Source organism: Papilio machaon, chromosome 4 (genome assembly GCF_912999745.1).
Source record: "Papilio machaon chromosome 4, ilPapMach1.1, whole genome shotgun sequence".
NCBI classification, from domain to species: domain Eukaryota; kingdom Metazoa; phylum Arthropoda; class Insecta; order Lepidoptera; family Papilionidae; genus Papilio; species Papilio machaon.
The window spans coordinates 5729228-5743336 of record NC_059989.1 but is presented as its reverse complement, the minus strand read 5'-3'; the positions used below and the strand labels follow the sequence as shown (position 1 = coordinate 5743336).

The 14109-nt window shown below is 32.3% G+C and overlaps 2 protein-coding genes across 6 annotated transcripts; both read left to right on the top strand.

Moving 5' to 3' along the window:
- Positions 1–1510: 1510 nt before the first annotated feature.
- LOC106720214 (eukaryotic translation initiation factor 1A, X-chromosomal) lies at positions 1511–4026 on the top strand. Of its 2 annotated transcripts, none has more exons than XM_014514806.2 (2): positions 1511–2125; positions 3827–4026. In XM_014514806.2, the coding sequence occupies exon 1, from the start codon at positions 1648–1650 to the stop codon at positions 2092–2094; it is 447 nt and encodes a 148-aa protein (XP_014370292.1). In that variant the 5' UTR covers positions 1511–1647; the 3' UTR covers positions 2095–2125; positions 3827–4026. The 2 variants fall into 2 exon arrangements, with proteins under 2 accessions (XP_014370292.1, XP_014370291.1); XM_014514805.2 differs by having other exon boundaries at positions 1511–2119; positions 3827–4001.
- Positions 4027–5579: 1553 nt separating this feature from the next.
- LOC106720378 (A-kinase anchor protein 1, mitochondrial) lies at positions 5580–13010 on the top strand. 4 transcript variants are annotated; one of them, XM_045686719.1, is made up of 8 exons: positions 5580–5672; positions 7388–8259; positions 8350–8590; positions 8664–8803; positions 9375–9552; positions 10384–10602; positions 11554–11687; positions 11998–13010. In XM_045686719.1, exons 2-8 carry the CDS (start codon positions 7414–7416, stop codon positions 12067–12069), a joined length of 1830 nt encoding a protein of 609 aa, XP_045542675.1. In that variant the 5' UTR covers positions 5580–5672; positions 7388–7413; the 3' UTR covers positions 12070–13010. The 4 variants fall into 4 exon arrangements, with proteins under 4 accessions (XP_045542675.1, XP_045542674.1, XP_045542677.1 ...); XM_045686718.1 differs by lacking the exon at positions 5580–5672 and adding an exon at positions 6363–6398; XM_045686721.1 differs by lacking the exon at positions 5580–5672 and adding an exon at positions 6591–6741.
- The last annotated feature ends 1099 nt before the right edge of the window (positions 13011–14109 follow it).

The window sequence follows — 14109 nt, the reverse complement described above, 5'->3', positions numbered from 1 at the left end:
AAAACTGTAAAAAAAATATTAAGTGTGACAGACTTTCATTAGCCAGTTAGCTCTTATAAGCAGCTTTCTTTGAATATACGGTTGATTCGTTATGTAATGACTAACCCCGCATGCTTTCAAGGCTTGGTTGTTACTTAAAGCAGGCGCAGACACTACGCCGCCGCTGTAATTAGTGCGGGCGAACGCTACATCAGAGACGGGCCCTCAGACCTCTCGTCTCTTCAAGTGGCCCTACTGCCTGCGACACCACGCTGAATGATATCGTCATTACCATCTTTAAATTATATACCTCTATTTACTTCTCGATATAAAATTGGAACCAAAAAATAATTTGATCATACCATCTTTAAATCAGAATCAAATCTTTACATATAAAAAAAACATGCAGTGTCTAAATATACCTAAAAAATATATATTTCATGCATGATATATTTGCATAACTGATAACGAAAAACCAATTTTTTAAATGTTTGTCTGTCTGTCGGTATGTCGTCCGCAAAGCTGCGTTTTTCCGGGTAATCTTCGGACGGATTTTGACGGGACTTTGATGGGAAAGTAGCTGATGCATGTGGACATATTATGGGCTAATTTAATTTTAATTCTACGCTTATGAAAATCACGGGCTACCGCTGGTTAGCTATAAAAGAGTAGGTCAAAGTATACTTGCTTTATTTTTTTATTTCATCAGGCTAATATTAAATCCTTTTAACTTGAATAACAAAAAATAACAGTTTTGCTTAGTTTAACAAACAAAACCCATGGTTTCAATATGAATAAATACTATTAAAGACTTTTTGAGATAGTTTAATATATTATAAAAATAAATTATAAAATTTGGAAGCTTCTAGAGCCTAATCTACGTAACTTTGGATAAAACTAAGATGGGTTAAATCGTCATATTTTCGACCAAAGAATCCGTTGTACAAGTCATTCCCGAACATACTGTATACCGACAAGACTATCTAAACCAGTGGGCATTATCCAAACTAAATTATCATAGCTCACTAGCGCTTCCCTATCAACGAAAACAAGATCCTCTTTGTACTGTAGTTACTCACTCACTCACTTCGCTGGCGCAGCGACCCAAAGTGAGTCTTGGCCTCCGACACAAGAGATCGCCAAAGTCGCATTTAATCTGCCTTCTCCTGCCAGTCCATCGCTGGTAGCTCCAGCAGGTCCAGCTGTACGGCGTCTCGCTGTACTGTAGTTGGCATGTCAATTTTGAAGCCCTAATCGATTCATTCAATTCAATCGATGTTTTTAAGCAAAACACCACTATGAAGCCAAAATTGATAGATGTCCAATGTGGCGTATTAAATTGGCCCTATATAGTAGGTGAAATTTATCTAAAAACAAAATTAGATATTTAAAAACGTTGTTTACTGAAAATTTAATTGAAGATCAAATGAAACGTACGTTTTATACTTTAATTCAATAATTATTCTGGCAATTTTATCATGTTGCCGGAACACTATATTTTTTAATCTTTTGTAAAATTTTAAGCCTGTGCCACTTACTCTATACTCTCTGGTTGCGCGGTTGTGCGACACGACTGATTGTCAAGCGCATCTGTCAATCAACATTACCAAATTTATTAGATTTCCGTAATTATAGTTGTATATGTTTTTACTCAAGATAATTTAAACAATGCCGAAAAACAAAGGAAAAGGAGGTAAAAACAGAAGGAGGGGTAAGAATGAAAACGAAACTGAAAAACGTGAGTTGGTCTTCAAAGAAGACGGACAAGAGTACGCCCAAGTCACAAAGATGCTCGGTAATGGCCGCTTGGAGGCCATGTGCTTTGATGGCATAAAACGTCTATGTCATATTCGAGGAAAATTAAGGAAAAAAGTGTGGATAAACCAAGGAGATATTATACTTATCGGCCTACGAGATTATCAAGATGCCAAGGCAGATGTCATCCTGAAATATACTCCCGATGAGGCAAGAAATCTGAAAACGTATGGAGAGTTTCCTGAAACAGTACGCATCAATGAAACTGTTGTCTATTCTGTTGACGGTCTGGATGAAGACATTGAGTTTGGAGACGAAGTCAGTTCAGAAGATGAAGCTGATGCAGTAGATGCTATATAATACCATTCAAAAGTATACATCTACCGTAAGTTTATGTAAATTTATTTTCTGTTATAAAAATAAATTACGTATATGATCTTTAATGTCTTGTTCACAAAATTAATATGTTATGCATATTAGCAAATTGTCTGTTTTTTTTTTGACACTGGCTATATTCAAACTTAGATGATTCAAAAACATATCTAAGAATTCTAGTATAATTTATCCTAAGGACTACACATCTCGGACACCTATACCTATACACAACAGATATAAAAAACAAACCAAGCACAACATTCCTTGAATTTATGGATCATCTTTGAAGAACATATAAAATAAGGAATGTATATAATTAAATTATAGTAACAATATGTTTGTTTTATTTTTAAAAGCGATATGACATATTATTTTTACTTTTATGTCTTTTACTATTAAGGCTTCTTTTAAATCTTACCAATATAATAAATGTGAAAATTTAGATGAATGGATGGATGTTTGTTTGAAGGTATTTCCAGAATGGCTCCTAGTATCTTGATAAAACTTGGCACAGATGTAGAACATAGTCTGAAAGGACACAGGCTATTTTTTTTTATTTCCCTCTAGATAGAGTTGCACTCGATAGCCTGTTCATTATAAATACTACAAAAATAATGTTTTTCTGTTAGATTTATTAATGGTCAAAGTTTTGTCTTTAAGGTCTCGTTTTATCCTATTTCTTATGACCACTAACTAACCTTTGGCTTCTTTTACATGTTAATTAGTTGTGACTGGTGTAAAGGATAAGGTTGAATCATCTTTCCATTCATCTATTTCTTTAAATAGTATGATAGGAACAGCACTTGAATTAAAATTAAATCAATGTTGATTGAAGGAATACAAAGTATAGCTTGACCAGGAATATAAAAAACCATATTGTGGAAAAATCAGACTAGTTCCTTAGTGCACATATTATATACATTATTAACTGATGCTACAACAAAGGCAATTAAAAGTCCCGCAGGCTAGGATTTTATCAGAGACATTGAGGGATTTTATTGGTTCAACTGATTAACAGAATAGATATTGTTACTGTTGACTTCCACTGTTAGGACTTGCTACAGTTTGTTACCTTACTTATTGAAAATATAAATATGATTTAAAACGATTTATGAACAGTTGGAGAATGAAGATCTGTAAGGGACACACAAATAATTACATGGTCTACAACAGGGATCCCCAAACTATTTTGGACAAGTGACCCCCTGTTCCAAAATGAACCGTTTCCACAGACCCCATGCCCAAATTATCTACTTTTAAGATCAATTATTGTTATTATTATTTTTCATTCTGACTTAGGTCAATAGAAGAAGACAGGGACAAGGTATTAGCAATGCTTTAAGTTCGATTTCAACCCCTTTGGGAATCCTGGTCTACAATATACACATTACTGTAGTAAATTGTAGATTTAACCAATATTAATTTGAAAATCTAAGTGCGATATAGATTTTTTTATAAAAATAACATCCTGTGATATCAGCATTAAAAGTTGTCTATAATAACTCAAAGGTAGGTGTACCTACCTACTAATAGCTATTGAATGGTTCTCTTAATTCACCTTTCTACTAGTTTTACTTATTCTTGTACCTTATCTTGGTTGCAAATTTAACTGCCAAGAAATCTCATTTCCTAAACACTATTTTAAGCATATTTAACATCTTTATAAAAAAACTATTTCTGAATATTTAATTAATTATTATACTTATTTCAATTTCAGAGATGAATTCTGGGCTGATTAGCAACAATTCGGAAAACCTTGAATAGGTCCTGGATGGCGCATACATGTGTTACATGTATGATAAAATTTAACTTGGTTTCTAAGACAGCATTGGTAATATTCAGGCAGCATCTTAATATCCACCACCACTACTACTACTACTGTATTAGTAACCATTTTTTCCTTTCAATCAGGATAGATTCATTTCTTGTATAAAATATTTATTTAATGTATGTTTATAATAAATTACAAAATCCAATCTAAATAACAATTATTTATAACTTAATTACTGTAATAATGTAAATTAATTTTTACATCTGAATGTGAACATTGACAACAAAATCTTAATCTTTTAAAACCCCCGACTGACTGACAATGGATAGCGCCGTCTACTGGGTGATTTTTAAAACAAAGATTTTAATTTAAACAAAATTAACTCTGACTTACTCTTAATACTCTATGAATAATAAATATTTGTAAGAACCACCTGTGACCCACGACTCTTTACGTGTTAAATAAAAAAAATTAGTAACCTAGGTGTACTGCCAAGCGGATATGTTCTACAACTAAGCCAAATTTCACTGAGATCAGCGGCTCTGGAGATATCTTCTAACAAATATCCATCAATCCATCTAAATATTCGCATTTATAATATTTGTAAAATATACTTGAAAAATTCGGAAATAGATTTCGCTATTTTAAAAAGTTGTGACGAGATTTGAACTCGTTTTTCAGTAATTTAGAATTTTACTTCCACTACGTGTGTTTTTTGTCGATATAATATACCCTATGACACTCCTAGGAAGAAGACGAATCGGATAACACTTAATTCGTTCACTCGTTTAGGCTCAAGGCCATCACAATGCCATACATACATAAAAACAAACATTAGTACGTGCGAAAAACTATACCCGCTGTCAGTCGGGAAATTAGAGTCAACAGTATTTGCTGATCAGTACCAGAACCCTTAGAAGCCGAGCAATCAGACCATGTTCCCTCGCCAGCGCCATCTAGGTTAAGGAGCTGGTTTCATCATTATTAGTCCAAATTCGTCCACAGCTGAACGTACGCCTCACCTTCGTTTGCAACAATGCCCAGTATTATTCCGCCCGCATCCAGTGCACTCCCGCAATCTTGACCTGCCACCTGGGTTGGCTAGTCAAATGACATATAGGAGTAAATCATAAAAAAGCGACATGTTGTATTTCGACACTTCATACCGATTAAAGTCCCGCTTCACTTTTAGAAGTGAATATTACTTAGGTAATAGAGCCAGGATTGTGATTTAGCGAGGGGCTTTTGACAGTAGATTTAATCGTAGAGATAGTCATTTACTAGTCACTGTCGGCGGGTATGTGCAATGCTGGTTAAAATATATTAGGACTAACTGCCAGACAGTCTAACTGTTTCTATGATCTAAATCTATGCCAAATTTCATCGAGATCCGTTGAGCCGTTCTATAAATACCTTCAAACAAACATCCATCCATCCATCTAAAAATTCGCATTTATAATATTAGAATTAAATCGCATTTAAAATAGTAAAAGTAAGATAGTAGAAAGTAATGCAAAAAAGTATCAGCACGCTCATTTAAAAATAGAACTGTATAGCAACTCCCAATTCCTTTATTACCTGTTTTTGTTTCAATAAGGAGTGAATTTACATTGTTGGTTGATTGCCAAGGTCTAGAAAAGATTTATATAATTGCGAATGCAAAGTTCAAATCGCTACACACGCCAACAACTGTAGCAAATGATTTTACTGAATAAAATAAATAGTGTGCAGTGTAAAATAAAAACAAAAGAAAATTCCTCGTCACATAATGATGAATCAATCAAAAGAAATTGTAAGTAGTAAAATTGAATTTGTTATAAAGACGTCCTCAACCAAAAGATGCAACCACAATTTTGAACTATAAACGTCCTTTTAGAATTACATTAATTTTCTTTTCATGAACCACGACTTCTCTTTTTTTAGTAGGTAGAAATGAAAAAGCATTAAGCTTATAATCTTATTGTTGTAAAACGTTTGCCTTTATAATATTAAGCATGTTCACTTTGTTGTAAACCCATTCGATTTTACAATTAAAAGAAGTGTGCCTGCACCTGGATCGTGAGTTTCGGTGTCGCATATATCGAAATGGGTATTTCGATATAATATGGATACGATATGGTAAAATTAAATGGGTAACTGAACAATGATCTAAGTGGCAGTGCTTGCGATTTCAACCATATAAAAACAGGTATGTATAAGATGTCAACATTTTTAAAAAACTCAAAAAATAATTATAGAAGCGTGTTAATTTTTTAGTAAATCTGTGCTTCTCGATAGAAAGGAAGGCAATCAGTTTTTTTCTGAGATATTTTTTCTGTGCTTTAGAATGTTGCCAACTCCTACTTTTGTCGCCATATTGGATTTTGTTGTGCTTCGGTCGAAAACATTGTGAGCACGTGGATTGTTAGATTTTAATTTTGGGCTAAATTCTTTAGTTAATAATACAATTTAGTGAATTCATTTGCTTTGTTTTTAATTCGGCGTTTCATAGTGCAATCATTTTTATTTGGATACCAACGTAAGTTTACAGTAAACGTGTCTACCGGCAAGTAATATTTCTGGTTAAGATTCAGATCACGGGTCCAACCTCTATATGAAATAATTTTATGGTTGTATTTTAGTTCTTTTTAAGTAAAAAAATGATCTAACTAGAAAATTGATTTTTTGACAGCTTATTCTAGTCTGAATTGACATTCTCAAAATTGCGTAACCTTTCATTTTACAATATCGTGTGCGCTTACGTGTTGTCCGTGAAGGTTTTTACAGCTCGTGACCCTCGCCGGACAACATATTACGTATACGTAGAAAAGACCAAAAGCACATGGTTTCCATTACTCTTATTGGCTTTGAGAAAGTGCTGTGTACGTGTCTTATAACTGTCAAGCACTAATCGTGATTGTAGCGATTGTAGATTTAATTAGTCCACACCTGAAACGTGCAAGTTGCTTTCTAACTTTTATAACTGGTATTCCTTGTGCTTAAAAATGGTTATTTTTTTGTTATTTCATTCTAAAAAATAATCTTATCTCTCTTGTTCTATTTTTGTTATTGATAAACTACATTAACCTAATTTTTGTATGTTCACAAAAAACATGTGACTTTTGTTATTGTAGTAAAAAGAGCTTTTCTAAAACAAACAATGATTAATTTAGAAAAGTTTACTGATTTATATTTTTACTTAAGTTGTTTATAATCGGTTTTTACTTTTTTTTATTTCAATATACTTTCTAAAATACCAATTTCCTAACCTCAATTTTTTCATTGGCATGGTGTTGTTTTTAGTTTTATTTTAATTTATTATACTATACTACTACTACTTGAAGAATATTTTTAAAGTTTGTAAAAATGCTTCTTCAAGTTTTTTTTTATGTTAAAATGAAAAATAATATAATCTCATGTTTTTAAGACATTTGCAAGATGGTTAACATTTATTTAATTATATTTATATATATTATTTAACATAATAGTGCATCAATAAATTAATATTTTTTTTCTATTTATGTTTAGGTTTCTGGTAAAAGTGGCTCGATACAATGGCACCTTGTCGTCAGCTGCTTATGTGGTCAGTGCCATCAATAGCAGTGCTAATCGGCATATTTTGGTTAAAGAAAAAGAAAGAATATGCCAAATCTGACCCAGGAGGAAGAGAAAGACTAAAAAGTTTAAAAGAGGAATTAGCAGAAGCATTGAATGCTCAAGCTGAGTTGAACAGGACCTCTCCTCTGGGAAAGGCTGAGCGATCAATAATTAAATCTGCTCCAATTGACATCATTCCTAAAGGTAGCGGATCACAAAGGTCTTCTTTTGAACTGACTGATGAAGAGGTTGACTTGGAAATAGACAAAATAATAAGAAAGAAATCTCTTGAAAAAGATAAGAAATCGTCAGTGGAAGTAGGGAAACAGTATATGAACTGTTCATACATTTCTTCAACAATGAATCAAAACCCGGTTGCAGCAAAAGAATCTGTAGCACATAAATTTTCACCACTTCAAACTGAAATGTCTTGCAACAAAGGTGATAAAACACTTGACTTAAAAGTCAGTGTCACCGATGCTGCCATCATTGAGAAACAACATTCAGAAGATGAGTCTGTGACAGAAATTTTGCAACAAGATAGTACAAATTTTGACAATAACAAAACTGAAGATGTTTCCACTGAAGAGGGGGATATGGTCAATGACCATGATGATCTTAATAGTAACAATAATGTAAATGATAACAATAATATTAATGAACCTAGTGAAAGTAATGAAAGCAATAATACTTACTCATCACAGAATAGAAGAATTTCAGAGAGGGATTCAGCAAATCATAGTCCCGTAGATCCTTTGTTAGCTAGTCCTTCAATGTGTCATTTTTCGGATAGCCACAGCGAGGTTTGTAATTATCAGACTTTATTTATTTAATTATTTTTCTTTTATTTTCAGTATATGTCTATTGTTTCATTATTGGTTTGTGAATTTTAGGGATCAAGTGATAGTGGTAAAGGATGTTCAGAAGCAGCTAGTCCACCCCCGGCCAATTTAAATATGGTTCCTTCGGATTCAGGTCTTAGAATACATCAATTTGTAATACCTCAGAACTTGGTCGGTCTATTAATAGGCAAACACGGATCATTTGTTAACCAAATTAAAGCTAAAACTGGGGCAAGTGTTTATGTAAGAAGACATCCAGATTCTGTTAAACAAAAAATTTGTGCAGTAGAAGGTAACACTGATGCTTTATAATTAATGTTAAAAAAATTAAATTCATCTTTTCATGCCTTTATTTATTATTTTAGGGACTCAAAATGAAATTGAGGCAGCTATAGATATGATAAAAGAAAAATTCCCAGAAAAGAGATTCCCCAATTTTTCAATTCAAGAAATTAGTGCAGAACTATATCAAAGATTAGCACCATTTATACCAGAATTTCTTCAAGTAAGTTGTTGTCTTGTGTTATTATTAAGTTTTCCAAAAAGTATTAAATTAGTGTTAGACTTGACAGCAAAAATTCGCTTCTTTATTCACATTACACTATTTTCAACTAATTATGTATATATGTATCATACATATAAACAATAGACAAATAATAAAGTTATTAGTATATAAATTATGTATACACACTTTTGTGATGCATGTCTGTCTTGGCATTTTAGTATAAGGTAAGAAGACTTATGCTTTGATGTTGTATTTATTTTTATAATTCTGGAACTTATCCTAGCTTAGTTAAAAAAAGCAGTTTTTCAAATTTAACCCAAGTCAATATATTTTATTATCATCTCACAATTAAAACTTGGCATCTTACACCTTAAAAAACACAAGAGAAAGTTTTTCTCAGTCTTTAATGATTTTTTTTATCAAATTTTATATACTCCACATCAGACACAGATTATATATATTAAATTAATGAGTAAAATAAAACATAATTCAAGATGTCATATATATTTTTAATTCTTGATTAAACAATTATTAACATGTATAAAAATAAGAAAAACCGCATGTTTAACAGTTGCAGCTTGTGGAATCTGTGAACAATGACACCATAATGACCTGTCTGGTGAGCGCGGGGCACTTCTTCCTGCAACAGCCGCTGCATCCGACCTTCCCTTCGCTGCACGCGCTGCACCGTCTCATGGCGGCCACCTACCAGAACCCGGACGTGCCCTCCCTGCCGCGCCCAGTGAAAGGTACCCTACCCTGCCCTTGACATTTAAGACCACTTTAATTCGTACAGTTATGTAATCGTGTTAAATGTTCGTATACGTATGTGCGATGTCGGAATATTCATTGCGCGATTTAAGATTGTTTTTTAAAACTTAAAATTTTTAAATTCTATGATTTATTTTTAAACTTAATTTCGATTTATTACAGTTTTGTCATATAACTTAATAATAATTTAGGTTTTATCATGATTTTAAATTATGACATTACAAATTGAAAATGTAATAGCTTTATCACAACTTTTTATCTTTTAGTTAGTTATACAATAATGTAATAATAGAAAGTAAATATTATTAATAAATGTAATGAACATTGGTTTAGAATAGTAAAAATTTAATAATAAACTTTAGAGTTTATTTAAAAAAGATGTTTAAAATGAAAAGTAGTAAAGAGTAGTGTAGACAATTAGTTTGCACTCCAGAAGTACTGATTAAATCTTGTTATTTACACTGTGAATGTGGAATTAATACATTAAGAATTTACTTAGATATTTCAGTTTTGGCTAATCAAAAATTAATCCTTATATACCTAGATAACCTATTGATCATATCTTTTTTTGTTTAAGATGTGCTTATAAATTAGTCCAATCAATAAAAAAAAACTTGTCTGCATTCTTTTATTATAAATGGGAATGTTTAGATGGATGGATGAATGTTTGTTTGAAGGTATCTCCAGAATGACTCAATGGATCTTGCTGAAATTTAGCATAGATTTAGAATAATTCAGTTTTTTTTTTAATTCGACGCGGACAGAGTCGTGGGCGACAGCTAGTAAAATGTAATAATGTTATTCCACAGAGGGTTCAATCTGCGCAGCGCCAACAGAGAACAACTGGTATCGCGCACAAGTTATATCGACGTCGGAGGAAAACGACACATCTGTGGTGAAGCTGGTTGACTTTGGTGGTTATCTCACCGTTGACAACGACCAGCTCAAGCAGATACGTTCAGACTTCATGACTCTGCCTTTCCAGGCGACAGAAGCACTTTTAGCATTTGTCAAACCCGCCAACAATGGTGAGTATCAATGATAATATTCATTTCCATAGAAGACATTCTGTTAGCAGGTCGTAGGTTCTGTGATCTATGAACATCCTCAACAAAAGAGGGACCGCTGATGCTTTTAAAGGAGGTACACTCTTTTCTTAAAGGTCCCCGAGGCGTAATTTGAAAAAATACCTTTGTTACCACGTCTAAACTTCCACATAAATCCCTTTGTTTTTTATAACCTAATTCCTTCAAGATACGAAATAATTTAAATTTATCTTATCTTAACATGATTGATATTTACACAAGTTTCATTTACCTTACAAAGAAGTTGTTTTTTTTTAAAGATTATATAAAATGTGTATGAATCATTCAAAGCATTTTTAAATTTAATGACCGATTCAATAATAAAATAATTCGTGATAATTAGAATGGTCTCATACTTATTTTATTCCAAAAGCGTGATGTTTACGATCAGTTTCAATTTTATATTACGATAATTTTTGATCACCTTTCTTTATATGTGAAATAAAAAAAAAACTTATCCCTAATTTGTCACAATTTTCTTATGAACTAATTAAACAAATTAATGTTCTTAGATGTAATCTAAAATTATGTGATTCCAACTATCGTGAGATTATCATTAACTAATATAGAAAACGGCAAAAATAGTCACGTACACATCTCCGGTGTCGGCACCGACTCGTTTCGAGCCCGGACAAATGTATGTGAGTGTTTTAGCCGTTTTCTATATATGTTAAAATTAAGTGCTTTTCAATAGCATTTGAGTTTTAACAATTACTCTAGCTTTTACAGTATAACTTTATTCATTGTGTCGTAATAGCAAACCCAATTCAAAGTAATCAATATTTGTTAGGTTAAATGTAAAAGTACTTCTCTCAAGAGATGTAAAACACTATGTCGCACAGGTAGAGATGTTTTTTTTTTATTTGATTCTACACTTAATTGTAATATGTGCAGAAGAGGATTGGAGCAGCGAGGCGCTGCGTATAATGGCGGGACTGACTGCGGGGCAGTTGCTGCACGCGCAGGTCGCCGGCTACGACGAGGCCGGCCTTCCTCTCGTGCACCTCTATCTTACACTCAACCCACAGGTATATCTCCCATTTGGGCTTATTAACCGTCTGTACTCTACACTAAACATCTCTCATTCATATTTTTAAATGTCTCGTGTTTTTCCTTTTCATAACATCCCCATAATCAAATATACCAACAGTTAAGTTCCTAGACAATTAATCCAAGGTTTTCAAACATCTAGGTGGTCTCAGATTATCGCATGAATGTTGTATAGAACACAATTTTAGGTGTAGCGGGGCGTTAATGGATATGAGGCAGATGACCTTGAGCCGTCCCAAATGATTGAAATGGCTTGTAATAATTTAAAATGTTGTTTATTTGTTGCAGCAAGTAATATTCTTGAACAGAGAGCTGGTGGAGCGCGGGCTGGCGGAGTGGGACATTCCGCCGGACTCGTGAGCCGGTCACCGTTTGCATTTCGGTCAATGTACTTCAACAGACCCCATTGTCCTCTAATATCTTAAGAAACGCAGTTTCGCAATGTGAGTTGTGTCATACATTTGTCTCGCACGTTCTTCGATTTAAACACCAACAGGATTATGTTTAAATTATTTAATTTTTTTACGACTGGTAATATTGGTTGTGTTTTGACACGACTTGTAACAAAATATACTTATTTTACATGTCAACTTGTTTCAGTTATAATTTTACTAGTTCAAAGCATTCAGATGCTGTTACAATATTCTTTATTATAAGGGATTGAAAATTCTTTTTCGCGACTTGTTCATCTAAACTCAAGTATAAATTTGCAATAATGTTACTTTAGGATACGTAAGTTAATTTTAGATCACCAATTGGTTCGTAAATTTCAAGTTTACTTCTATAATATTTTTTTAATGATTTTCTGAACGGTCAGGATGCTCATTGTAATACTGCCTTATGCATTTCTGAAGTCAAATGTTGAAGATATTAACAAAGAGAACAATTCAAATCTAAATATTGATCCATTTTAATTGTATTTTTATAGAGTGCTTTAAGACTGCTTAAATTGTGCCTTTGAAACAGATATCCGTTACAGCAGCCTTATTACAATAAAATATACGAGCCACATTCTGTTGGAAATTGCAGTATATAAATGTGTTACGTATAATCGACTGTTATAATAAATATAGTTATTGTAGATTATTTGTATAATACCTATGTAAAATAAGAAAGTAGAAGTATAATGTTGCGTGTTTGCTTTAGTGAAAATGTAGTTCGAAAGTGTGTAAAATTTAGAAGCGGCACTTCCATACATACAAAAATATTGACAAATTAATTTTGACTCGTATAAATGACTAATTGAATACATTTATGCATACAAAATAACACATTACAATAAAGTGAATAATTGAAGTGTTAAAAGTATATAATATTTAGTGATATATTGTGAGATTTATCTCACAATATTTTAATGGTATGTATAAGTTGACTCATTGATTCAGTCACTAAATTCTCATGTGTTTCAAATGTAATTTTGTATATATGGAAGATCCGTTGGCTGGTTGTAGTTGTCTGGTACGAATTTGACAAAGATTTTCATGTCTTCATTCAACAATTTATTCCATCCTTTTACTACCTTTGAAAATTGTTATCTACTAGAATTCTAGAACTTGTTACTCTTACAAATTGTTACACCACTTTAACAAATTATTAAGTAAAAACGATTTTCAAACAACAAATGTAGCTTTGATGATATATAATGACTAGTAATGCATTGACAATCTTTGAGCAAATTTAGTTATAATGAGCATTTCGATATTCCTGACTTAATGTAAATAATATTAAGTAATAAGTAGTAAACAGTTTTGATATTTCAGTTTTTTTAATTAGTTTGAAATTCAGTATTTTGAAAGGTTAAGTGTTCTTTTAATAGATTTATGATAATGTAGTGTACTTGTTGGAAGCTACACTTAGCTTAAGATACAAGATTTTGTAGTTTTGTAGGTATTTTTGAGATGCTATGTGTTTTTTTTTGTTTATTTATAATCAAGTCCACCAACATTGATTTCCATCGCGGTAGTTTTACGCGTAATTAGTTGGTTCACTGTATACCCGCTCTCCTTTTGCATTTTGTTGACGTCGATTGTACATATACTAATATATTTGCGGTTAAATAAATTATCGTTTTAACAATTTCAGTTGAATTATTTAACACACAAATACCTATTGAAATTCCAGCCATCAATTCTGTAAGATTGACATCTATATCATCTCTACACCTGTCCATCCCTGCATTGTGTTCCTCTTGACTTATGAAATCTTAATTTTCCTCTCACCCTTTTTCTTATTTATGACTTTAAGGTCTTTCTATTTTTTTGCCGACTTCAAAAAGAAGTTTATAATATATAATAAGCGTCGTAATTAGTTGAAATCAAAGTATTTGGAAATATCCAAATAGAAAAATTATCATCAATGAATATGTTCGCAACAGCAGCCTTAAAAAGGTAAGTACAATGT